This window comes from Ceratotherium simum, chromosome 37 (genome assembly GCF_057802395.1).
Source record: "Ceratotherium simum simum isolate JZ-2026a chromosome 37, ASM5780239v1, whole genome shotgun sequence".
NCBI classification, from domain to species: domain Eukaryota; kingdom Metazoa; phylum Chordata; class Mammalia; order Perissodactyla; family Rhinocerotidae; genus Ceratotherium; species Ceratotherium simum.
This window is the reverse complement of record NC_141936.1, coordinates 4,575,473-4,601,950: the sequence shown is the minus strand read 5'-3', so window position 1 is coordinate 4,601,950 and position 26,478 is coordinate 4,575,473. Positions and strand designations below refer to the sequence as shown.

General features: G+C 51.7%; 1 protein-coding gene across 2 annotated transcripts; it reads right to left on the bottom strand.

Annotated features, from left to right (window-relative positions):
- Positions 1 to 490: 490 nt before the first annotated feature.
- Positions 491 to 25,876, bottom strand: RAB17 (RAB17, member RAS oncogene family). Of its 2 annotated transcripts, none has more exons than XM_087424519.1 (6): positions 25,695 to 25,876; positions 16,423 to 16,582; positions 7,895 to 8,046; positions 6,549 to 6,674; positions 1,698 to 1,791; positions 491 to 1,436 (listed from the first exon to the last, which is right to left on the bottom strand). In XM_087424519.1, the coding sequence occupies exons 2-6, from the start codon at positions 16,577 to 16,579 to the stop codon at positions 1,324 to 1,326; spliced, it is 642 nt and encodes a 213-aa protein (XP_087280645.1). In that variant the 5' UTR covers positions 16,580 to 16,582; positions 25,695 to 25,876; the 3' UTR covers positions 491 to 1,323. The 2 variants fall into 2 exon arrangements, with proteins under 2 accessions (XP_087280645.1, XP_014640910.1); XM_014785424.2 differs by lacking the exon at positions 25,695 to 25,876 and adding an exon at positions 24,003 to 24,238.
- Between the last annotated feature and the right edge of the window lie 602 nt (positions 25,877 to 26,478).

Below are 26,478 nucleotides of genomic sequence, written 5' to 3'. Positions count from 1 at the left end.
GCTGAGCCCCACTGAAGGTCCAGGCCCAGGGACCGGGATGATGTTCCCATGCAGCGTGGACGAGAGCAGAGAGCAAGCCGGGAGGAGCAGGCTGAAGGAGCCCCTAGAAATGCTCGAGCACCATTTTTGGCTGTCATAAGTTCAGAATCAATGGGGAAGGATGCTGTGCATTTGTCCTTCTGCCGATCCTTACAGTCGATATAGCGAAGCCGCCCTTTTCAGATGGATGACAATGTCTTATTATTTAAAATTTCAGATCTGCTTATCAGAGTCCCAGAGGCAAGGAGGAAAACCAACATTAACCCCCCAAAAATAGCCATGTTTGAAAGACCTTCACCTTGCCACTGGGCTTACCTCCCAGAGCGGCCATCTGGGCCTCTGTAAAGGCCACAGTAATGAGGTGAATACATGACGTGTCACCACAGAGAGACGGCCTGTGCCCACTGTAGTCACAGCCTGCCACGTGGGCTCGCCTCCTTATTTACTCACCGTGAGCCCCCCTAGAATACGCGCCATGACAAACCTCACCTTGCAAACTCACCAAAGACCGGATTATAGAAAGCGGTTTAATTTTTGGAGACAAATGTATAAGCGGGACAACTTACACCTCAGGTTAAAAGTCTGAGTCCTCACACTCATTGGGCACAAAAATCACGTGGTCAAATTCACAGGCAGGAGAAGGGAGCCACCCACTGCGCGCTGGCAGACGCCATTCTCCCCTGGGACAACTCACTGTGATCCAGTGAAGATGGACCCAGCCCCACGATCGATCGTCACTCCACTTCTTCCTGGCACTGCCACCTCCATCTGGGCCTGCTCCCTCCTTCCCCACTCCCAGGAGCAAGGGGCGCAGCCCCCGGGCAGCCGCTGCCCAACACCAGGTGTAAGGCAATTGTCCACCCACCACAGTCACCCACCACAGTGATCAAAGTATTTTTCTGATCTGCGTGTCCCCTCCGGCCCATTTCATCCCTCTGCGTCTGGTAGCCAGGCAGCCGAGGGGACAGCAGTCCAGGCAGGGGCAGGTGCACCTGACCCAGGCATCCGGGAATCAGTCAGTGTCTGGGGAGGTGGGGCTGACATCCCCTGGGAGCCATGTGACACCAGATCCTCTCCTGAGTGACTCCTGTCAGCTTCGGGAAGTGGTTATTCTCAGGGACGCCAGCTTCCGCGCACCTCAAGGACTCAGGAACTAGTCCGCATCAATGGTGAATCAAAATTAGTGCCACCGTCCACATGGAGCTGGCAGCGGCTCACGCTGAGGACCAGCTGGGGCCGGACGTGGGGGGCATCCTCCCCACGGCCCTCCTGCAGTGGCTGCTTCTAGTGGGCACAGCACTTGGCCTGCCCCGCAGGCCTCTCATTCAGAGCCAGCCGAGCATCTCTCTGCTGCGTCTGGTCCTTCTTCCTCTCTTCTCTCTGCAGCAGCTCTCGGGCTGTGAACACAGAAGGACCGTTGTTTGGAGTGAAGCCCCCGGACCAGCACACACCCTGCAGGCCAGACAGTCCCAGGGACCGCCCCACCACTGGAAATTTACCCAGTGCCATGAAACATGAGCCCTTGACTGCCCTGTTCACCTTCTAGTCCCTAGAGACATCTTTTTGGGTCCCAGGATGCCAGGAAAGAAGGTCCGATGAAGCAGATCCAGTGATGAGCCCCCACCCCGGCTCTCCTGGGGGGCCCATCACTCACTCACCCACTGCGCTGAAGACCTCGGTCACCTGGTGGTTCAGTCTGGCCGAGGTTTCCATGAACAGCAGCCCCTTGCTCTCTGCAAACTCCTTCCCTTCCTGAGGGAAACAGCCACAAACATCCCACATTATTCACAAAAAGGGTTTCCTAAGGACACTCAGTTGCCTTCTTTTTTGTCTGTTTCTTCTAGTGTCAAGAGCCACGTGTGCCTAGTGTTACCATTTTGTTTGAGGATTTTTGTTTTGTTTCCAGCTTTGTTGCGACATTGTTGACTAGTTGCCTCCCAACAGTAAGGCGCAGGAAACAGTTGCAGCCTGTGGAGAACCTGGGTCCTCGAGTTCTGCTTCTTGGCACCCCAGGACCAGGGAGGGGCGGGCGGGGAGGGAGCACGCTGGCTGGAAGGGGGCCCTTCTTGGAGCTGAGCACCGCGAAGGGGCCTCCTCTCCCAGCAAAGTCGGAGAAGGCCAGTGTCCTCGGCATGGCTGCCCTCCCGCCGTGGCTCTCTGGCACCTGTGGGCTTTGACACTCGGGCAAAGAAACCAGTGAGAGCCAAGGAAACCTGGAGGGGAGGGGCAGAGAGGCCCCGGGAGGAGCCCACCTGGACCCCTCCTCGGGGCCGCCTCGCTTTCCCACACGGGTGAGGCCTGCATGGAGTGACAGCTATCACAGAGCAAGGGCGAGCGTGAAAACACCAGGGCTGCAATTTGTGGTCAAGGGGAGAAGCGGTCACAGGAAAGCCGAGGCGGCACCCAGGACTCAGGGTGAATGAGGGCCTGGGGGCCTCCCAGTGCAGGCTGCTCCCTTGAGCCCCCCTGACTCTCCTAGGAGGAGGAGCGACGCTCAGGTCATCCTGCCTGAGGCATGGCTGTGCCCACAGCATTGACCACAGGTGTGTCCACTCCCCACTCACTCAGCCCACCGGGCTCTACTCCTCCCACTGAGCTTCTCAGCCAGTCCCCCCAGAGGCTCCACACTCCCCTCTCCCCTTGCTCCCAGCAGCCCACTGCCCCTCCCACCCCGCAGTGAGCAACCTGACCTCCCCGGCTTCCTGTGCCTGCAAGTTTACTGCTCCACCGGGCAGCTCTCAGGGGCCATGGCTCCAATGGCCACTTAGTTTGCAAACCCCTATCTCCTCCCACTGGCTACAATTTTCAATGATGGCTCCACCATGAGCGCCTCAGCACCCCTCAAGGATCCAGACTGATGCTGTCTCCATGAATTCCCTTTGCCCTCCCCCCAAATTTGTCTGAACTCCTCATTCCACTTTTCTGTCTTCCAGTTTCCCTCCAAGGAAGCGGGTCTCTCTCTCCCTGGAGGGGCGCCCTCCACCTGGGCCCTCTATCTCTGGAGCAGAGCCCTCCACTTGGGCCCTCTCTGTCCTAGAGGGTCGCCCTCCACCTGGGCCCTCTCTCTCCTGGAGGGGCACCCTCCACCTGGGCCCTCTTAGTCCTGGAGGGGCGCCCTCCACCTGGGCACTCTCTGTCCTGCAGGGGCGCCCTCCACCTGGGCACTCTCTGTCCTGCAGGGGCGCCCTCCACCTGGGCCCTGAGTCAGCTCTTCCTCTTACATCAGCCCCTGATGTGTGCCTGGGATCTCCCCACACTCTTTCTGCAGCTGCTTACGTGGCCCTTGTGCTAAATGTAGCAGGAAGGGAAGATGCTATTGAAGACAGACCAATGACAACTGGGGACACTGCATCTACCTGCAGGGAGGGTGTGACATAACTCAGAGGAGTGAAGGGAAAACCTGCGTGGAGGTCCCTCCTGGTTGCTGAGGGGGAGAGGGAGGCCTGCAGAAGGACTGGACACTTCCAGGGAAAGGCAACCTTCCAAAGAGGTGCAGACCTGGCCTGGAAGGCGCCGAGATCAGCAGGGCATCTTAGGGGGTGGGGTCACAAGGTGGCAGCTTTGGTTGGGAGATGGAGAGCTGAGCTGCTCTGCAGGAGGGAGCCTTAGGGAGAGGGGGTGGGCGGGGAGGGAGGCAGAGAAGGGCAGGCCAGGGAGGATGCTGGCCACCAGAGAGGAGAGAGAACCCAGGGTCTCCAGGGAGGCTGGGGCTCAGGGAGAAAGTGAAGTGGAGAAAGAGGCCAGGGTCTTCACACACAGAGGCGTCTAGTTTTCTGTCTTGTTTGTTGGGCTGGGCTACAATGTCACCCCAGTGCACTCCTCCGTTTAGAAAAAATCTGCTTGGTCCACACAGCCTTTCATTGTTGAGTTGTTGGTGGAATCAACGAGCTAGTGGCCTGTTGGGTTGGCCTAAGGGAGAGAGATGAGAACAGCCACAGAGTTGAGTGGGATGGAGAATTATGCAATGCAGGATATCAGAGAAGGGGGGACTGGAAGATGCAAATACCTGTGAGTCCCTGGGTGAGCCCCTGGGCTTCTCATCCTACACGAGATGAGGACGTTATTATTTGTATTCTAAAGGAAGAAGTGACCTGGTACAGCTGGAAGACTTGGAGACTTCGAGTAGCATATATCTGAGTCACATGAATGAAACCCAAATGTTCCCTTTGCCCAACTAGCTTGGGGATTCCAGGTGGGGTCACCTTAAGGGTTTGTCCTCAGGTCCAGTGGGCCTCTAGTCCCTAAATTGCAGACCCCCAGCCCTCCCCCTGCCAGTTTGTCTCCTTGAGGTCCCCCAGGATAGGGTTCATGTCTCCTTCTGTGGAATCAGCATATCCAGTGCTCAGATCTGGGCTTGTAAATTCATTCTCCAATAACGGGAATCAGGGCTCCTTGTCCAGGGCAGAGGCAGAGAAAGTACAAGATGAGCCTGGAACAACTTGATGAGTCAGAAAGTAAGGAAGAGCTCACAGAATGATGGGGGCGGGTGAAAGGACATAAAAGGACATTGCAGCTGGCTTGAAGAGCTCTCTCAATGGCCAGTGAATGTTCATTTCCTGATTTGATCCTCGTCCTGTGCTTGTATAAGATGCTAACATTTGGGAAAGCTGGGAGAAGGGCATACAGGACTTTTTGTACTATTTTTGCAACATTTTTTGTAATTCTGAAATTATCTTAAAAAGAAAAGCCAAAATATTAATTTAAAAAATGCGCTGCCTGCAGGTCAGCCTTGCCTCTTCCCGAGCCGAGGCCCCCTGTGCGGTTCCCCGGGGCTGGGGTGCTGCTGTCTGTGGCACCCTGTCCCCCTGGCCACTGAGGCCCCGCCGTGCTTAGTGGGAGCTCAGGATAAAAAAGAGGCCAAGGAACTGGCCTGGGGCCCCGGGGGCCCATGGGGTCTACAGCGCAGGCCCCAGGGTGGCCTTCCGTACCGTCTAAACTACAAGGTCTCCCTTCCGCAGGCAGGTCGGGCTCGGCCCACGGCAGGGGTGCTGTGACAGCAGAGACGGAGGGTGCCGCTGCCCGAGGCCCCTCACGCCCCCTGAGCTAGGCTGCCTGCCACCCAGTGGTCTCCTTGCCCAGGACCTGGCCTCCCCAGCTCACCGGGACCTTACCTCCAATGCTCTTTCTAGATCACCCATCAGTTCCATCCCCAGCTCTCAAAACCCTCCAGGCCCTCCAGGGGCCTCCAAAGCCCCCAGTCCTTAACCCCACATGCCAGGATCTTGCTTCTGAGCCCAAAGCTTCTCACACAGCCTTCTCCCTCTCCTGGGGGCTCCTGCCTTCCCTCTGCTCAGGGGACCCTGCCCTGCACCCGCACCCTGCCTATCCCTCTGCCTGCCTGTCATTCTCCTCTACCTTTGTCCCATCCTAAAGCCTTCCTTAAATCCACCCTGCACACACCTGCTACACACACACACACTCACCTACACACCCTCCTAGATACACACACACCTACACACTCCACTTATACACACACAGACACACACCTACATACACACTCTCTGATACACACACTATACACACACACACCTACACACCCTCCTAAACACACGTAAACACCGTCTACACGCACACACTTTCTATACACATAGACACACTCACACCCCACTAGACCCCTGCCCCCACTCTTTGCTCGCACAGCACTGTACGTGCGTCTCTCTGCCACACTTATTCGGCTATTGGTCATTTTACAGAACTACAACCTTTTTCACTTTTTATCCCTTGCTCAGTTCCTAGCAAAGAAATTTGGATTTGTTCATTTGCCCCTTCTTCAATAATTTACTCAACACAAAGAAAAAGATCTGAAAACCCACATTACTCAAAGTGGGATAGAGGGGTCCTGGTTTCCTCATGACCCCAGGGACCTGGCCAGGGGCCCCGGCCCATTCCCAGTGTGATGCCAGGCTGGCCCCTCGGCCCGCTCTCAGGAGGGCTGGCCTGGGGGCTGCTCACAGCTCTCCCCACCCTGGACAGCGACCACCTCTAGGCCTGACCTTTCCAGGAAGGACCTGAAATCTTTGGCCAAAAGGGAAACTAAAGTAGGAAGTGTGTGGGAGTGTTTACGAATGTGTGTGCGTGTGTGGGAGCGTGTGGATGAGTGTGGGGGGGTATGCGTGCACACGTGTGTGGGTGTGTGGCTCTGTGTGTATGTGTATGGGTGGATGTGTGTGTGGTGTGTGTGGGCGGGTGTGTATGGTGGGTGGGTGTGCATGCACACACGTGTGTGGGTGGGTGTGTATGGTGTGTGTGTGCATGCACACATGTGTATGGGTGGGTGTGTATGGTGGGTGTGTGTGGCGTATGCACGCACACATGTGGGGGTGGGGTGTGGTGTGTGTGCATGCACACACGTGTGTGGGTGGGTGGGTGGGGGTGGGCATGTGTGGTGTGTGTGCGTGCACACACGTGTGTGGGCAGATGTGTGGGGGTGTGCATGTGAGTGGGCATGTGTGCTTCCGGGTTGCTCCCTTCTCCTCCCAGGGGACACAATGACTGGCCTCCAGTCCTACCTCGAACATCACCTCCCGCTCCTCGCCGAGGTCCGTCTTGTTTCCAACCAGCATCACCACGACCTCTCCAGGCTGGAACTCCTTCTCCAGGTCCTTCAGCCACTGCTGAGCCATGCAGAAGGAGTCCTAAGAAAGAAGAAAACTCATGGGTGGTCTCATCAGCTCTCCCAGGAAAGAAAAAGCAGGCGTCGAGGCCACACCGTGTAAAGTGTCATATGGTCCCTCGGGCCACACGACAGACCCCCCATGGGCTGCCCTGCTCCCCCGAGGAGGGGTGGTTGCATCTTTTTCTGGCTTCGGGTGGTCTGGGCCACCCAGCAGCTCCTTTCCCACCTGACAGGGCTCAGGAGGCTGGAGGACGCGGGGCGTTCCAGGTCAGACCTCAAGCTCCTGGATGCCCTCAGGGACCACTTCATGCAGGAGAGTTTGGGGGAGTGGCTATCACCCCAAACCCTGATCCTAACTGCAGCACCCTGCAGACCAGGAATCGGGGGCTCCTGCCCCGGCCCCACATGTCCCCTCTCCCCTCCCTATAGCAAAGCTGATCAAGTGGTCTACTTTTAGCCCTGCAGCGGCCCCATCGCACTGTCCCCACCCTCCCTAAGTGCACCACGGAGAACTCTTTCCCTGTCCTGCTCCCCTGCCCACCGCCACTCACTGTCCCCCCACACCCCAAAAGGGCTAATCCCTGCTTTTCCCCCATGTCTCAAAGGGAGACTTCCTGCAGGAAGCGCCTCCCACTCCCTGCACCCCAGGCTGGGTTTGATGCCCTTCCCACCAACTCCCACAGAACCCCACCCTTCCCTTCTCCTGCTCTAAGTATTTAGCAGCTCTGCTCTAAAGTGAGCTCTGCTCACTTGTATTTAGCATCTGCCTGGATGACACTGTGTAGGGACGTGCAGCCAGGGGCTGTGTGTGTCCCATTTCTGTAACACCGTCTCACCAACTCAGCAGCACTCAAGGAATCAAGCAGGTCGCTTGATCAGCTTTGCTGTAGGGAGGGGAGAGGGGCCATGTGGAGCCGGGGCAGGAGCCCCCGATCCCTGGTCTGCAGGGTGCTGCAGTTAGGATCAGGGTTTGTGCGCTCTGTGTGGGATGTTCCAGGAGGACCACAGAGGAGCACAAACCCAACCATGCAGGAGGAGGAGGAGTTGTCAAGGAGGGCTTCCTGGAAGAGGGGACCAACTTGCACTGAAGTGTTCTCTACTGGTTGTCAGGATTTTGCCATTAGCACCAGCACAAGCCAGTCACCTAACGCCTTCAGAAGACAGCAGCCCTGTGCCTGAGAGAGTAGAAGGCAGACGGCTTGCGAGGGAGGGTGAGGACACGCCTGAGGGGAGCCTCACCTTGCTGGTGATGTCATACACCAAAAGTGCAGCGTTGGCGCCCCTGAAGTAGAGGTGGCAGACGCTGTGGTACTTCTCCTGGCCGGCCGTGTCCCAGATCTCAAACTTCAGAGACGCAGCACCAAATTCCACCACCTTTGTGAAGAATGCGCCTGGAACAGAAGCCAGAGGGAGCTTTATCCAGAGGACGATGCCTTTATCCAGCTCTCAGGTTGGGCCAGCGAGAGCCTGGGCTCCGCAAACCGCTCAGAGAGATGGCTAGCCACGTGCTTCCCGTCGCCCGTAGCCGGGGAGGCTGTGCAAACACCTCTGTGGAAGGTGGCGGTTTCCATACACAGCAGTTACAAGTCACCTGCTGCAGACCCTTGGTGGATTCCACAGTGGCTCTGGGTGGGAAGATAAACTCATAGGGCTCTGACTCAAAAACCTCTGGACTAGGTGTGATGCGGGAGGGGTCTCCAATAACCAGGGGTCTGACACGTCCCTGTGGGCTTCCAGTGATGTAGCTGAGCCCTGGGGACCCCTGGAACCCTCCATATCCCTGCCCCACTGCCACTGGGCGGTCAGACCAACCTTGCCAAGGGGTACTCCGGATCACACCAGCTCCTCCTCCAAGTCCTTCCCGGCCTCCTGCTGACCTCTGGCCTCATCCACACCTCTCCCTGCCGACCTCCCTTCTCCACTGTCCCCTCTGCTTGGAATCCTCCCTCCTCCCCACCTACCTGTCCACCGAGATCTTCCAGCATCTCCACAGCAGCTGTGCCCCGACCCAGGAGCTCCCTGTGCTCCTCACACACCCAACGGCACAGGTGGACTTCTGTGTTCTCACCTCTCGCCCCTGAGGACTTTTATTCCTTCACATCCCTGCTTAATAATTACACACAACACAAGATCTACCCCCAATCCCTTTCATTGGACATACTGGGCAATCCACCTTTGGTTGGAGACTTTTTAACCCCTGAGCTTTGCTTTCCAAAGTGATGTGATTTTAAAATAACTGTTTAGTAGCACTAAGATGTTCTGCCCCCATAGTGTGTGGGGTGTGTCATATACAGAACTAGACCTGGACCAGGAAGGGGCCAGGGAGGCCGGGTGTCCAGAGCAGGGAGGAGCCGGCAGAACAGGGGCTCCAGTCAAAGCTGCTGCCTTCCCAGACCCCACATTGAGTTTGGAGCCTGTTGGGGAGATGCTGGCAAACACAGCCACGTGTTTGAAATTAAACTTTCACTGCAAGGCCGGTGTGTTAGTTTCCTGGGGCTGCCGTAATAAATTACCGCAAACTGGATGGCTTAAAACAACAGAAATTGACTCTCTCAGTTCTGAAGGCCAGAGATCCAAAATCAAGGTGCCACTAGGGTTGGCTCCTTCTGGAAGTTTTGAGAGAGAATCCTTCCCATGCCTCTCTCTCGGCTTCTGGTGGTTGCCAGCACCCACTCCTGTTCCCGGGCTTGTAGACATATCACCCCCATCTCTGCCTCTGTCTTCACATGGCCTCCTCTGTATCGCTGCGTTTCTCCTCTTCTTATAAGGACACACCAGTGGTTGGATTCGGGGCCCACCCGAAATCCAGAATGATCTCATCTCAATATCCTTAACTAATTACAGCTGCAAAGACCCTCTGTCCAAATAAGGCCACATTCACAGGCACTGTGTTAGGATGTGGATGTATCTTTCAGGGGACACAATTCAACCCGCTACAGACAGAGAACAAGGGAGGAGGCTGGGCTGAGATTTTTAGCACAGAGCAGGTAAGACCGTGATTCTCTGTCATGAGAATCTAGTGTTCAGTGGCTCCTAAAGAGAAGCCACTGACCGTGGTCCTCCACCTGCACATCCTGCATTTTCCTGCATGTCCATGAACTTGAAGTCAGGTAAACTTCCTAGATGTTATGGACTGAATATTCATGTCCCCCATCAAATTCATATGATGAGGCCCTAACCCCCAAAGTGGTGGTATTAGGAGGTCGGGCCTTTGGGAGGTGATTAGGGTTAGATGATGTCCTAAGGGTGGGGCCCTCATGATGGGATTAGTGCCCTTATGAGAAAAGACACAGAATTCCTCTCCCTTTCTTTCTATTTCTTTCTCTCTCTCTATCTCCTCCTTCCCCGACGCTGTGCAGGCACAAAGAAGAGGCCATGTGAGTACACAACCAGGTGGTGGCTAGCCACAAACCAAGAGAAGAGGCCTCAGAATGAAACCTACCTTGCCAACATCTTGCTTTTGGACTCCCAGCCTCAGAACTGTGAGAATAAGTCTCTGTTATTGAAGGCGGCCAGTCTGGTATTTTGTTATGGCAGCCCCAACAGACTCTGACACTCGGTCACATGAAGCTGCAGTCTTTATCTCAACAGTAGGACTAATGGCTCCCAGCTCACACAAGGCCACTGTCAGGATGGGACAGGACATAAGTCACTTCACGCAGCAGCTGTTCCATCAGGACTGACAACGATGTGAGGGTGAGGGCCGTGCAGGGGCCTCGGACAGAGGTCAGTCAGCTGCATGAATTGTCAACTTTCTTAAACCTTCTAAATCTCAGTTTCCTCCTCTTTACCATGAGCCAATGGTGCCCTCTTCCCAGGTTGGTTGTCAAACCCAGGAGAAAAGAGGAAGCGCAGAGTCTGGGACATGAGGCTCCCCTCCCCCTGCAGCCCTCTCTGCTTTCCCGACTCACTGTCCAGGAACACCGCCCTTTTTGCCACATCCTCCATCTGTCCTCAAGCGTGTCGAATCACATTTCTGAATTTGATTTTGGTCATATCCTAGAAGTCGTCACTGCCAGGTTACGGGCATAAAACTCAGATTTGCCTCCTCCATTTAGCTATCTTAGCTTCTGATATTTTCCTTTTCCACTTTGAAAATGATGGCCAGTGGTTGACTTTAAATCATTGTAAAAATCCCAACAAGTTTGCAGGAAGGGCAGGGTTGTCAGTGCAAGCAATGATGAGGCACGAGTGACTGGATATTTACAGAACCAGAACGTTGTCATCCCTGGAGAGAGACATAAGGCCCTCAGATGGCCCTGGGCTGGTCTCCAAAGCAACCTTCCACCCCCGGCCCCGTGGACTCCTTGGCTCCAACCCGGAAAAGAGCCCACGTCCATCATCTTCCTTGTGCAGGACCCACGGACCACAGGTCTACTTCTTCACAGCTAAAGCCAAAAAAGGATCGAAAAATAGACTTCCAAGAAATCCAGACGGACTTGGAGATTTTGCCTGAAATGCTATTGGCAACAAGGTGGGTGTGAGGGCAGTATTGGGCCAAGAACTAGGAATCTTTCACGTTTCTAGAACACGCTGGTGGAGATAACACATTGGCACATTTTTATCAGACTATAATCTGACCTGGGGCCACCTGGCACCCTGTTTTACATGGTGGCTGCCATCGCGGCACAATCTGGGTCTCTTTCCTCCTCTGCACTCACCGCAGACCTCAACACAGCTGCCCAGCGACAGGGTGCACTTTCAACCCCCGCCCCCCAGCCTCTGAAATGCAGAGAGCTCAGCTCCGTTCTCTCTCTCTAGGGGCTTCTGGACGCAGGAGTGCGTTCGCCTGGAGAGCTGAATAAACCCCGATAGGCAGTGAATGACTTAAGAATTAACTGGGACTGCTCTCCAACTTGTATTTTATCGCCCCAAGTTAAAAGGTGTCTCTACTCACTGTTAACGTAATAAAAGTGGTTTTGCTCTTTTACCTTTTAATTTAAATAAACTGCTGATTCTGCTCATTTAAGCCCTCTTTGTAGGATTCGTCTTTTTGGTAAAAGTTATAAGCCGATTACTGGTTGAAGGGAACGTGAAATGGATAACTCCTTTTCGGGGGTGCCAGGGCTTCAGCAAAGTTTAGTTTCAAAGGGAAGTGGGATGTGGCAAAGCTGACTGTCAGTGCCTTGTCCTTCCCACACCAGGCCCAGTGGGTCCGGGATTCATTTTGGCTTCTGCTAGCACATACGCGTGAGAGCACTAGATGTCACTGTCCCTCCAAAAGATGTCACCAAGGAAGTGCAGTGCAGGGAAATGGACCAAAAGTCCCCCTCTGTGGCTAGTTGGTATTCCAGGATGAGGGGTCTATGAGAGCTCAGTGGGGTCTTCGGGAGCTGTTGGTGGTCCAAGACCCTGGCCACAGTGGTCACTCTTTGGAACTGCCCATCTCCCCGGCCAGGCCCTCTCCTGCAGCAGGCCTGGAAGCCTTCATGGTGGCTGGGGGTGGCCAGAGTTCCGGGGTTTTTCTGGTCTCCTCCCAGCAGGACAAGCCCCTGGGAGGCTGTGCTTGCTTGGGATCCCCGCTCTGGCTCTGCTTCAAGTACCTGAGTGTGTCTGTCACACTTAGGGCTCCGGCCCTGGCTTCCTCCGAATGGACGGGGTCTTGCCCCAGGAACGGCTGGACTGCTGTCCTGGCCCGTGCGCCATTCTGGAGATCTGTGCCCAGTGCTTATGTAACTCTCCACTGTGGGGCCACCATACACACTCACCAACAGCTCCAGACCCTCTGGAGGGGGCCCAGGGACCCCCAAGCCTCCTGAAGGCTGGAGTTTCTTGAAGCTGGCCTGCCCTGAGGTGACACCAAGGTGGACATGCGAGGCCGCGTCCCACCCCGGCTCTCAGGAGTGCAGGGTGGGTGTCTGCGGACAGGGGGCAGCACGTAAGGACGGTGAGGACCTTAAGTCGTCACACAGTAATCCACCACTCAAGACAACCTCAAGTCAGCCTTTAAGGAGGGCCCACCACAGGAAGGCGGTTCCTTCCCATTTCACAGATAAAAACGTCGACACGAGAGAACAAGCCACTTGCCCGCTGCATCCATTCTCCATTGTTAGCTCATATTTACTGAGTTTCCTGCAGGCCAAGGGCTGGCACACGGCCTCCTTTGTTTCCCAGCTCCCCCACGAGGAGGAGGTGCGCCCTCACCCCCGCGCCGGGGCCTTGCTCCTCGGCTCACCCCCTCCAGGAACGGAGCACGTTCTCTTGATAAAGCCAAGGGCGTGCATGAAACAAAGAAACAGAAGCGTCTGCCTTCAGAAGGTTTTTGTACGACACAGACTACTTCCACAGAAATTAAAGGGATGATCATATTCCATTTCCTCATCTGAAAAGTGGAAATATCCACTTTTATAATAATATAATAAGTATAATAGTATAATAATTAATAAAATAACATATAATACTAATAAATATCATACTGTAATAAGTAAAATACGTAATGTCATTTTATTTATTTATTTTTATAATAATGTGATAATGATAATAGTATCCACTCCACAGGTCACAATCATGTCACAAGGTATGTAAGTCGTGTGACATAGACCATGAGATGTAAGCAGAGGAGGCCATCACCCCCCTCAGGGGATTTAGCTCCTAAAAGCAGAGGGGGGCTTGCTCCCCTCTGGGTCCCCAACACCCAGCACAACTGCCAGCACGTGGCAGGTGCTCAGTAAGCCAGAGCTGGCCCCCTGGGCTGCGGCTGATCAACAAAGAAGGATTGCTGCCCGCTAGAGGGCTGGGGGCCACGTCTAATCTATTCGGGCTGTTCTCTGCCTCCGCACCCTCCGCCCCTACCATCCCAGCATCACCCGTCACCCGTCACCCGAGCGAGTGGGGACAGAGGCACCAGCCCCAGGGCAGAGGCAGAGCCAGCCTGTGGAACAGGTTCTCCCTTTGGAGAGAGGACAAGCCTAGGCCTGGGGGAGGGGTCCGGGAGGGGGAGGGGCAGCTAAGCTGCCAGGGCAGAGGACAGGAGTGGAGAGGGCACACCCAGGCCTGCTCCCCCAGCAAAGACCCCCGCCTGACTTGGGCCCAGGTCTGTCCACTCTCCTGACTGTCAGTCCCCCTGAAGAGAAGGAGGGCAACTTGGATAGCCTGGGGAGGAGATGCTTGGCCCCTGACTTGCAGGAGCTGAAGGAACCCAGGGGGTTTCTGTGGGCAGGGGTGGCTGGGCCTCAGCCCCACTGTCCTTGAGCTGCAGCGGGCTGGGGAGAGCTAAGCCCCCAGGCTTCTTGCCTGGGAAAGTTAGTGAACTTGTCTGAGGTCCCCTCTCCCTCCCCTGTGAATACAGAATGCCAGCTCTATCCCCAGGCTCAGCATGGCTCTGTGGTGTGGGCCCCTTCTCACCCTCAAGATGGGCCCAGCACATGCGGATCCAGCTGAGCTAAGTTCTCTCTTGTGGGAGATCAAGATTTGGCCACCCTGAAATATATCTCTTTACCTTGATTGTTTTCTCTGAGGGACATTTGACCTCCCCCACTAACTGCCTAAAGAATTTGACATGGTGGCTCCTTCCTGGAACAGATCTTCTATCTGATGGCTGTAATATAATGTAAAATAGATGTTACAATAGGAAAGGCACCAACAAGCCCATCTTATCAGAAATTCTGTCTCTCTGGCCACATTCTCTGGACATTCTCTGGAGTTGCCAGACATTTACATTTATAAGGGAAATCTCCATTTGTAAAGATATCTCCCTCTCTGTCTTGGGAAGAAGGGGCATGACTTCATTTCTAGAAACTTATCAACGTGGAAGGTGAGGCCTTAAATCTGCATAATAATCTTACCCTTGTTTACAGTGCTTTAGTGGTAATCTCCTGTAACTGACACCCCCGACCCCCAACATCCTCCTTTGTCTTTAGATGAAGATGGTATTTAAGAAGAGAATTTCTGCTATTGTGTTGAGAAACACAGTGTCCTTGGTTTCTCCCATGTATACATGTTATTAAACTTGGTATTATTTTCTCCTGCTAACCTGTCTTGTTAATTATTTGGCCAGCCATAAGAACCTTAAGGGAAAGGGCAGAGGGAGATTCTCCCCCTTCCCCCACACTCTCAAGCCAGTCCCCACACCACCCTCTCCAGCCTCTCCACTCCTGGGAGCCCATCCGGTGACCACCCACCACCTCTTAGGGTATCATCTCTCTCTTGCAGACTCTATGAGAGCAGGGGTCCCTAACTTTTTTAGTAAAGGGCCCTACAGTAAATATATTAGTCTTCAAGGGACATAGGCCACTGTGGCAACTACTGCCAGAGAGAAAGCAGCCGCTGAGGATACATAAATGATGGGCATGGCTGTGTTCCCACTAAACAGGCAAAAACAGGGGGGGCCCTGTGAGCCACAGCTTGTCCTCCTGTGTCTTATCATAAGAGCCAGCCCTGGCCGAGGTACCTGCTGTCTCTCTGTCATCTTGAATCCCAGTCACCCAGGTTCCCAGCTCTCAATCTCCCAGCTTGGCCAGGCCCCCTTCTGTGGTCTCTACTCTCTACTGAAGCCCCTTGCGGCCAGACTCAGCACTTTGTTGTGTGCGTTTTTTAAGCCCAGTCCAATATCATGGGTGAGTGGTGTTGATTTTCCTGCTGATGGAGAGGGCTGCACTGTGTGCCCCTCAGCAGACCTGAATGCTCCGTCTTCACTAGCTCTCCCCAAGTTCCCGTCCTGGAGCCAGCCCCTCATCCCTCCTTCTGCCTCTCCCACCATGAGCTCTGGGGGCCTGACCCTGGCAGATCCTCCCAGCCCCCTGTATCCCTTGGGACTCTTAGGAACCTTCTTCCTGAGAAAATTGAAAGATCCCAAGTAGAATTTTGTGTTGTGCTTCTATGTCTGATGTGTCTGTTTAGCTTGTTCTAGAATCCTCCATACCTAATGCAGGCCTGAGACAGAGGTCACGTCCAACAGATACTTGCTAAATTAGTAAATGAATGAGTGAATGAATGAGTAAATAAATGAATGAGTGAACAAGTGAATGAATGAATGAATGAATGAGACAGTAAATGAATGAATGAGTGAGTGAATGAATGATTGGGTGGACTCAGAGAAACAGATGGTTTATCCGTGGCAGAGTCCAAATTTGAAACAGAAGCTCTGATTCTAAGTGAGGTGGGTTTCCACCACACCCGCTGCCTCCCAGGAGGATTGACATGAAGAACGTCTTAGGTTTCTCTATTTTAGGTGGAAATGGGGTTTTCACCCCCAGACAGGATGTGAAGGAGGCTGACAGCCCAGTAGATGCTCCAAAGACCTCTGAGAGCCGTTAACGTGTTAGCCTCTTACAGAAGTGCAATGAAAGGGTCTGCCCTCCCTGCCGCTCCTTCCTCTGCTCCCCCACCCCCAAGCCCCACCAGGCTGGTAAACCAAGTCCAGGCAGAAAGGGAGCTGCTCTTAGGTAAACAATCCAGGAAAGTGGTGTCAGCAGGAGGGTGACCAGGCAGGGTGAGACGCCTTCGTGTGTAGGCAGCTGAGTGGCAGAGCCTGGAGGCCTTAGGGGCTCCCCCAGCCACAGGCACAACCCTTCAGGGGGCCAGCGACTCTGACTCTGAATCAGCACCCCGCAGCCTTTGGCTGAGCTGAAACCTGACTGTTCTGGATTCCGCGTGTGTGCCTGATGGAGAGGGACCTCATCCCCTCACTGCCCGTGCTGGGCACGGCCCAAGGCTCCAGAGCTGGGAAATTCCTAGGCGGCCCTCTCCCCATGTGCCCCACACAAGGGTCAGCCGCCCTGGCTTCTCTGCTAAGAGACTAACAAAGGGCACTCTGTCCCCACACTTACATCCCACTGTAGGCAGAGTACTCTTGAAGTCATTCTTCACGTACCGGAGAGCCAAGCTGGACTTGCCCACAGAGCTACTTCCCAGGAGGACCAGCTTGAACACGCAGGGCTGGCCTGGAGTAGCCCTGGGGTGGGGAGCCGCAGCCGCCTGTGCCATGCTCTGCAAAGAGACAGCGTTTGAAGGAGTTTGAATGTCTGATGCCAAATAATCTTGGCAAGTTCACCCCCTGGAACACGTGGGGGAAGAGGGAGAATCCCCCTCTGCCCTTTCCCTTAAGGTTTTTATGGCTGGCCAAATAATCAACAAGATAGGTTAGCAGGAGAAAATAATACCAAGTTTAATAACATGTATACATGGCAGAAACCAGGGACACTGCGTTTCTCAACAGGATAGAAGAAATTCTCATCTTAAATACCATATTCAGCTAAAGACAAAGGAGGATGTTGGGGGTGAGGGGAGTCAGTTACAGGAGATTACCACTAAAGCACAGTAAACAGGAGTAAGGTTATTAGGCAGATTTAAGGCCTCACTTTCCACATTGATAAGTTTCTAGAAATGAGGTCATCCCCCCTCTTCCCAATACAGAGAGGGAGATACCTTTACAAATGGAGATTTCCCTTATAAATGTAAAAGTTTGGCCACTCCTCGCAGGGCCATCCAGAGAATGTGGCCAGAGAGACAGAACTTCCGATAAGATGGGCTTGTTGGTGCCTTTTCTGTTGTAACATCTATTTTACATTACATTACAGCCATCAGATAGAAGATCTGTTCCAGGAAGGAGTTACTATGTCAAATTCTTTAGGCAGTTAGTGGGGGAGGTCAAATGTCTGTCAGAGAAAACAATCAAGGTAAAGAGATATATTTCAGGGTGGCCAAATCTTGATCTCCCACAGACGCTTCCCTGGTGGAACACTGGACGGCCTTGAACAGAACAGAACGCCAAGTCAGAAATGCCTGGGTTGACACCCCCACTCCACTCTGCACCTCATCTCCCCATCTGTAAAGCGGGGTGAACAAAAGCTGTGTCGTAGGTCTGTCGTGAGGAACCATGTTGTGAGGACCCAGACTTGGAAAGTGTGTCGATGGTGCCCAGCAGAGGCCACAGCATAATTAACGCTGCACACCCTGACAAATAATGGTCGTGTGCTGGTTATCATATTGGCTTATTGTCCTCATTCCATTAATTCTCACTTTTTAAAAATCTATTACTTATTCCAAAAAGTATCTGAAGCAGCTGGGAGATAAAGTGCTCTCTCAGTTTTTGGTCCACGGATTAAAGTTGGTGTTCCAAAAACATCTACCTAAAAAAATAGTTGATGTTTCAAGGATCTCCAAACACTTTGGCCCTTCCCACTGCATCTAAAGCCTCAGAACCCGCAGTGATGAGTCCCGGAGAAAAGCAGCCCCGTGATCAAAATAAATTTGGGCAAACCCTGCATATTCTTTCGTTATAGAAAACCTCAGGCACGTCCCACAATAGAGAGAATGGAGGTCCTTCTGATGGACCTCACGCGTCCATCATCCACGTCCCCAACAACCAGCTGTGGCCAATCTTGTTTCACCCGCATCCCCAAACCGCCCCACCACCCCCACCAACAAAGAGCAGTTTGAAGCAAATCCCACACATCCTGTTACTTCATCTGCAAATCCCAGTATATATATGTACATTCTTTTTTTCTTTGCAATCTATTTGTTGAAGAAGTCAGATTGTCCTGTAGTTCTCCAGGCTGGATTTAGCTGATTGCATCCGTACATTGTCACTGAATGTGTTCCCGTGAACCTTGTATTTTCTATGGCCTGGTGGCTCAGAACAGAAATCTGATCAGATACAGGCTCTCTTTAGGCAAGAATGCTTCATGAATGTGGTGTGCATTTCCTCAGGAGGTAAATAATGTCCAGGGTCTCTTTGTGATGTTAGCAGTCATTGAAGACCATTACTTGATCCACTATGTCATTAGGTGGCTGCAAAATGGTGACATTCTAATGTTATCATTTTGTCTTCGTTTATTATCTAGACTACTTCTAGGAAGAGTACCTTCCCCTAAAAATATCCAAATCCACCATGGAGGCAGCTCATCCTGCGAACAGAGTCTCCTCTCCCTCCTCAAGAGGGCAGACTCCCAAGGGTCGGGTGGGAATGGAGGAAGGAAAGGGATTTTGAAGAGGAAAGGAAAAAAGTGAGAGCTTTAAGAAGCAGACCACGTTCCCTTGCTGCCCCCAACGGGCAGCGCAGCCACAGTTGGCTTGGGTCCGCCCTTCGGGGACAAGAGGAAAAGAAGCGAGTTTGGGATGGAAGTTTCAAAACAAACAGGACTGAGTCCTAAATACCGTTGAGGCTGTTCTAAACAGAAAGTGGCTGGAGATTTACGAGGTCTGGCAGAGACGGGCTCCTGGGCTCGTCTACTGGGGAAGGGGGTGCAGCTCAGCAGAGCCGGTCGTTCTTGGAAAGCACGTCTGGAACCCCATCTTATATGGGAGACTCGAGTTTCACCACTAATTATGATGCTTAACGGTGTCAAGGGATGATGTTTCAGAGGAGTAGAAAGATAAAGTGTTTTAAATTTTCCACCTGTGTTTTTTAAAGCTCCCAGGTGATCCCAGGATCTATTGAGGCTGAGAACCAAATGCAGCTATGATTTTATCAGTTTTCTTCAGGGCTGGGAACAGTGCCTCTCACATAGCAGGTACTCAATAAACACCTGAGGAATGAATGAATGAATGAATGAATGAATGAAGTGAAACACAGGGTACTGGAGAAACACACAGGAAGGGCCAATGACCCATCAAAAATCAGTGTTTTAAAATATTTGCCCAAACTGAGGACAGTTTCTTGGGGCCTGAGGCAGGACGTGAGTGACTTGGAAGGGAGCAGGTCTCCCTGAGAGTTAGCCAGGGCGGGTTGCGGGGGGCTCTAGGAGCAATGTGCTCCAGACAGCAGCCCAGGCCTGCCAAATCCACAGACCTGGCACCCCAGTGAGGGTCCTGGAGGGGCCATTCTCCTCTCTAAGAATCCATCCACCCATGCAAGAGCTCAAAGTAATTCCTTGTACAGATTTCTGACCCACTGCTAGAAAACTGAACTTGAAGGCAAAGTAAAATAAACAACATGAACAAATGGAAAAGCACAGGGAAAGTCAGCTGGCCCTCCAGGGTTACAATTTACCGCCTGGTGAGTCAACTCTGCCAGCCAACCACCAAATCACCAGAATTCTGAACAAAGTCGAGGAAAAGTAACAAAAAGATGTCGTCTCAAAGTTTGGATATTGCCAGAGACGACCCATCAACTCCACCATCAAATAAACCTCGGACTTTGCCTTCAGGTGAAGCTGTGAGATCTGCTCGCTTCTCTCTGTTCAAGTTGATGCAAGCTCTCTCCTGCTGCAGCCGCCTATCTGGTCCCACAGCTGCTACCCATGCCCCTGATCATGTGTCCAGTCCCCATAAATAGCAGTTGATAAAATAAACAAAAGTCTCTGCCATCCTGGGGCCCACAGTTCCCTTTTCCCCTTCTTGATTGAAATTATCTCACTTGTTAACTCCACCTTAACTCGTAGAATTATTTTTTAATGACATCTCTCTCGCTGGGCTATAACCTCTAATGAGATATAATTTATATAATTAATTTATTAATGTCTTATTTGCTGGGCTGTAACCTCTCACCAGAGCAAGGAGTGTATTCATTGAGCATACAGTAGGTGCTCAATCAATACCTCATGAACGCACGCAGGAATAGCTTAGCAGGAAGCCATAATTGGGCGGACATGCTATTTCCACCACGTGGTTTGCACAGCCAGTCAAACCTCAGGCAGCGTGTCAAGCAGTGAACTGGAGCAACCGCGAAAAGAAAGAGGGGCCTCCAGCAGGCACTGAGAGCAGCTTCGATCTGGCAGCTCAGCCCTGAGTGGCCAAGAAGAGCTGAAAGTCATGCTCCTTAAGGCCACCCTGCACGGGTACCCAGATGAGGCTGCAGGGGTGGGGCTGACCAAGTCTAACGGGCCGGCCACCTCCACAGAGGAGCAGGGTGGGCATGCTCCCGGACCCCTGCACGCTCAGGCTGCACAGAGCCTTCTATTGAAGCTGAGCAAGGAGCCTTCGGGGGTCCTGGTGTTCTCCCATCTTACAGAGAGAACCAGCGTCTTTTCTAAAACAAAGATGCAGAATTCTAAGCCAGAGCAGGCTGGCTTCATGTTCACGCCGGATCCACTGGGCACAAGCACGATTTCAGCCGCTTGCAGAGACCGGCATGACGTGCTTCCCACGTTACCAACAGCAGTACAATGAGCCTGCCCAGGGGAGCCGCCGGCCTGGACTCATTGGCCAAAAGAACATAAGCTCAACTTATAAAGCACTTTTTTTTTTTGACGAACTCAGAGGAACAGAGAGTAGAGTGGTGCTTACCATGGTCTGGAGGGTGGAGAAAATGGGGAGATATTGGTCAAAGGCTACAAACTACCAGTGATAACAGATCAGCGAGTTCTGGAGATTTAATGTACAGCACCGTGATTATAGCTAATAATACTGTATTATATACCTGAAAGTTGCTGAGATTATATCTCAAATGTTCTCACCACAAAAAAGAAATGGTAATTACGTGATGGGATGGAGGTGTTAGCTAACACTCTGGTGATAATCATTTTGCAACATATAAATGTATCAAATCAACATGTAATACGCTTTAAACTTACACAATGCTATACGCAAATTATATCTCAGTAAAGCTGGGAAAAAGGAACACTTTTAAGAATGGAATTTCCGAGCTTTCTGTGCCACCCCAGGCTAATACCTTGTTTCTTGCTGTAAGTACTGAAGGCACCTGCTTAGAAGAAGTATTCCATTGATTTGTACTGTAATTTTACATAGGGAGAGAGTTCTAACACAACCACAGCAATGCATTCTCAAGTATTTAAAGATATCCCTTCAAGTTTTCTTTGCTATTTATTTGCATGGATTAATAAAACTCTTCTTAAGTCAAGAAAATCTTTAGCCCAAAATATGTCTGAATTAACCAAAATAGGTGGAATACGAATAAATGTGCCATTACTAGGATACCACATACCAGCATCTTATTCCTTTGGCAATGATACATCTCTTTGTTTAAAAATATTATTTCACTGGTGTTGGGAAAACTGGATAGCCACATGCAAAAAAATGAAAGTAGACCCTTACCTTACACCATACACAAAAATTAACTCCAAATGGATTAAAGACTTGAATGTAAGACCTGAAACTATGAAACTTCTAGAAGAAAACATAGGCAGTACGCTCTTCGACATCGGTCTTAGCAACATCTTTTCAAACACCACATCTGACCGGGCAAGAGAAACAATAGAAAAAATAAACAAATGGGACTACATCAAACTAAAAAGCTTCTGCACAGCAAAGGAAACCATCAACAAAACGAAAAGACAACCTAACAATTGGGAGAAGATATTTGCAAACCATACATCTGATAAGGGCTTAATCTCCAAAATATATAAAGAACTCATGCATCTCAACAACAACAAAACTAACAACCCAATTAAAAAATGGGCAAAAGACCTGAACAGACATTTCTCCAAAGAAGATATACAGATGGCCAACAGACACATGAAAAGATGTTCAAAATCACTAACTATCAGGGAAATGCAAATCAAAACTACAACGAGATATCACCTCACGCCCGTCAGAATGGCTATAATTAACAAGACAGGAAACAATATGTGTTGGAGAGGATGTGGAGAGAAGGGAATTCTCATACACTGCTGGTGGGAGTGCAAACTGGTGCAGCCACTATGGAAAACAGTATGGAGATTCCTCAAAAAAGCAAGGATAGAACTACCATATGATCCAGCGATTCCACTGTTGGGTATTTATCCAAAGAACTTGAAAACACCAATTTGCAAAGGTACATGCACCCCTGTGTTCATTGCAGCGTTATTCACAATAGCCAAGACTTGGAAGCAACCTAAGTGCCCATCAAGGGATGAATGGATAAAGAAGATGTGGTATATATACACAATGGAATACTACTCAGCCATAAGAAACGATGAAATCCAGGCATTTGTTACAACATGGATGGACATTGAGGGTATAATGCAAAGTGAAATAAGTCAGAGGGAGAAGGTCAAATACCGTATGATTTCCTTCATTAAGTAGTAGATAATAACAACAATAAACAAACACATAGGGACAGAGATTGGATTGGTGGTTACCAGAGGGGAAGGGGGGAGGGAGGAGGGTGAAAGGGATAATTCGGTACATATGTGTGGTGATGGGTTGTAATTAGTATTTTGGTGGTGAACATGATGTAATCTATGCAGAAATAGAAGTACAATGATGTACACCTGAAATTTTTACAATGTTATAAACCAATGTTACTGCAATAAACAAAAAATTAAAAAAATAAATAAAAATAAAAATATTATTTCACTATAAGTGTAAACACATAATTGTCAATATGAAAAAACTTAATTCATAATCTCACACCCTTAATACAACCAAGAATGGTATTTTGCCTACTTTCTTCTAGTTTTTTCCTATGAATCTTAAAAACAAACTGTAGTTTTAACATAAAATTATGTATTCTATCTTTAAAAAAAGTCCTAACATATACCAGAGGCAGTTCTCCACATTGCTATATATGCTATATATGCATTCAACATATATATGTTTAATAGCCATGTAACATTCCTCCAACTCTTCTAATTTGCTGAACCATTTCCCGGTTACTGGATTTTTACTTGGTTTTCATCTTTTTCTGTCTAATAAATCAGACTGCTGTAAGCATTTTCACGTGTAAGTTCTTGTGTGATTACATGTTGTAAGCTTTTGATAATCAGAGATTAGAGCCCTCTCTTCAGAGAGAAAATTGAAAGTGTGACATCTGACCCCGCCCCCAGACTTCAATCAGGATGGGGTCATTTGAAGTCTTTCTAAATACAAAGATGTTCTCAGGAATGCAATATTCGTGATTAAGGTTAATAGAGACACTCCTTCCACACATCTTGATTTGGGGCTTTTCCATTTCTTACAAGCTCATCTCCCTTCCACCAAAGGAAAAAAGAAAGGATTGCAAACCCAAACTAGTCTTTTTTTGCGGGAGTGGTGGGGGGTGGTGTGAAATTCCAGAGGAGGGTCTGGTTTGCTGAGTCTACTGTCCAGATGTCCCTCGCGGTCCCCCTTGCCCGGGCGTAGAGAGCACCGAGACTGCTGTGTGGCTATTTGTTCCCGCGTCGATCTGTAGGAACTGCGCATCTTGATCCATTTGAAATGGATTCCTCAAAGGGCTCCTCTTCGTTACCAGCAGTTTTATGTTTAAGGCCTTTAACTGGAATTTTCCTGAAGGCCACTGTTTAAATAGGAATCTCCTTCCAGGAACCTAACCCAGCAAGCCACAGGGACCCAAACTTGGGGCACCCCAGGCCCCAAGTAGAAAAAGCTCCTTGCCGCTGGCTGTGCCCATTTGATTCTGCACATGAGGGTGCACACACGGACACTCATGCAAATACATACGGACACACGCAGAGACACACAGACACAAACAGACAAAGACACACACACACACTCAGCAAAGTGCACGGAAGTTTAAACAATGACTCACGTGTTCCCCAGGCCTGCTCACTTCCCGGGAGCCTGACAGCTCATCATCACTGGGTCCTGCAGGGCTGCTACCTGTCCCCCTTTCTCCTTCCTCTGGCCTGGGGAAAAGTTTGCTTCCCTCAACAGATGGGCGGTGGCTGCAACAGTGGGGACAGGCAGAGGCTCTGCTCCAATAGAAAACAGGTAAGAGGCAGCAACCTCTGGCCAAGGCGTGCCTAGCCCCCCCACCCCACCCCCGCCCCAGGGTCAGGCCTCTTCTTCCCACCAGGCTCCCAGGGCAAGGTCCACGGTGGTCATGTGGTCCCCTGGGGCAGGGCAGGCAGGAGGCTGGACTGTGAGGCAGCGCAGGAGCACCTGCGCCCCAGCCGGAAGTACACTGCGGTCCAGTGGTAGCTGTCACCCAACTCCCGCCGAGTTTCTCAGCCTTGTCACAGGTCTCATTTTCCCTCGCTCCTTCGTATGGCTCTTGGCTGCATTTGAAACCAGCAGCCCAGAAGAGAAGGAAATATTTTGGCCAAATGAATGCATTCCTTCCACAGGCAGCTGGAAGCCAGCTCTTGCGGGGCCCTGCACCTGTACCAGGGGCAAGCCAGGGGGGCTGGTCCAGGGTCAGATGACCAGATCCTGGCTGGATGCCACCTGGAGGCGGGGGGCTATGTTTCTCCAATGCCCTTTCCCAGCTTTGTCACCCTCCAACCCGACTGTGTGCCTTGGTGGATGTGGGAGGGTCCGGGTGCAGGACAGAGGGAGAGGGACTTCCTCCTGGTCTCCCTAATTCTTCATGCAACTCTAGCTGTGGAATTTCCTGGCTCAGTGGTGATGGAATAGCCTCTTCAAGATAAGATTTTTGGAGTCTCTGAGCATAGCTGGGGTGGGGGGTTCGCTGGAAGGTAGAAATTTGTTGGCCATGAATGTCGGTCCACAGAGTCAGTGTACAAGCAGCTGGCTTTCTTTATGTTCCCATAACTCACCTCAATTTCAGTGTGGGCTCCCGTCCCACCAGGCAGCTGGGAGTCACGCTCAGTCATCGCCGTGGTTCCCACACCCTGTGGGGTACTAGGGTCTTATGTTGGAGGGGACATCTGTGCTAGGTCCCTACTGGGCTCTTCAGTGTGGGGTCTTCTGGATACACCAAAGGGGAAGCTCGAAACCCCTAGAAGAGTCACTCACGCCAGTCCCATACATCCCCTCCCCGCACTGCCATGAGGTCATGAGCCACACTCCCCACCCACGTCACCAGCATCCATCTCAGAGAGCAGCAGGAGCAGGAAGAAGGCGTCTGAGAGCCCGGGCACTCCCCCGTGTCCTGTACATGACTGCAGGAGACCGAGTTCACCAGATTGGACTGAGGTTTAGAATCTACCCCCCAGCCCCCGCCACCCTCGATTTCCCAGTAGAAGAGGGCTCATGCAGAAGGTCTAGTTAATTAACATGAAATAAAACTACATTAAGAATTCCATGACTTGTGGCCCCAGAACCCTCAGTGACTGCACCAAGGCGGGGGTAGTTTGCTCCCGGAGCTCAGAGGAAAGAGCCCCAAGTTCATTGTGCTCCTGCCACAATCTGGAGTGGGACCAGCACAGCACCTCCTCCAAGCCCTGAGCGGACAGGGGCTCAGGGCCTGTGTGGGTATCTACCGGTGTGTAACAAAGGTCCACAAACACAGAGGCTTACAACAACACACGTCTATCACCTCAGTCTCTGTGGGTCAGGAGTCTGGGCGTGGCTTCCTGGGTCCTCTGCTCAGGGTCTCACAGGCTGCATTCAAGGTCCACTTTCAGCTCTCAGAGGCCGCCCACAGTCGTCATGTGGCCCCATCACAGGTCCTCTCACACATAGCTGCTTGCTTTTCCAAGGCCAGCAAGAGAGTCCCTGATTTCTAGACTTTCTTTTACAAGGCTTGCCTGATTGGGTCAGGCCCACCAGGCACAACCTCCCTTTTCATTAACTCAAAGTCAACCAATGTGGGACCTTAATTACGTCTGCAAAAACCCCTTCGCCTTTGCCATATAAAGAAACCCAATCTCAGGAGTGACAACCATCGTATCCATAGCCCTGGACACATTCAAGGGGAGGGGTTATACAGGGTGTGGACACCAGGGGGTGGGAATCTTGGGAGCCATCTAGAATTCTGCCTACCCTAGTGCCTGAGCCAAGGTATCCACAGGGAGGGCACACCCCACCCAGGTGATGCAGAGGGAAAGCTGCCCATCAACACCACTGGTGGATAGCGAGGAACCACCCCAAAGGGCCTGACCGCTTCCCATCACGTGAACCCTAAGGGCACCATGGGAGGCTAGAACTCAGACACTCAGGAGGGCCCGGGGGCTCAGCACTTCCCTGGTCTTGGGTTACCCGGCACAGCCCGTAATCTGGATGGGTCTTTTCCCTGCAACCTGCAAGATCCTCCCACAGGGACCTCAGCAAGTCACTCCCCTTCCTGACACCTGTTCCCTCACCTCTAAGGTGAGGCGCTT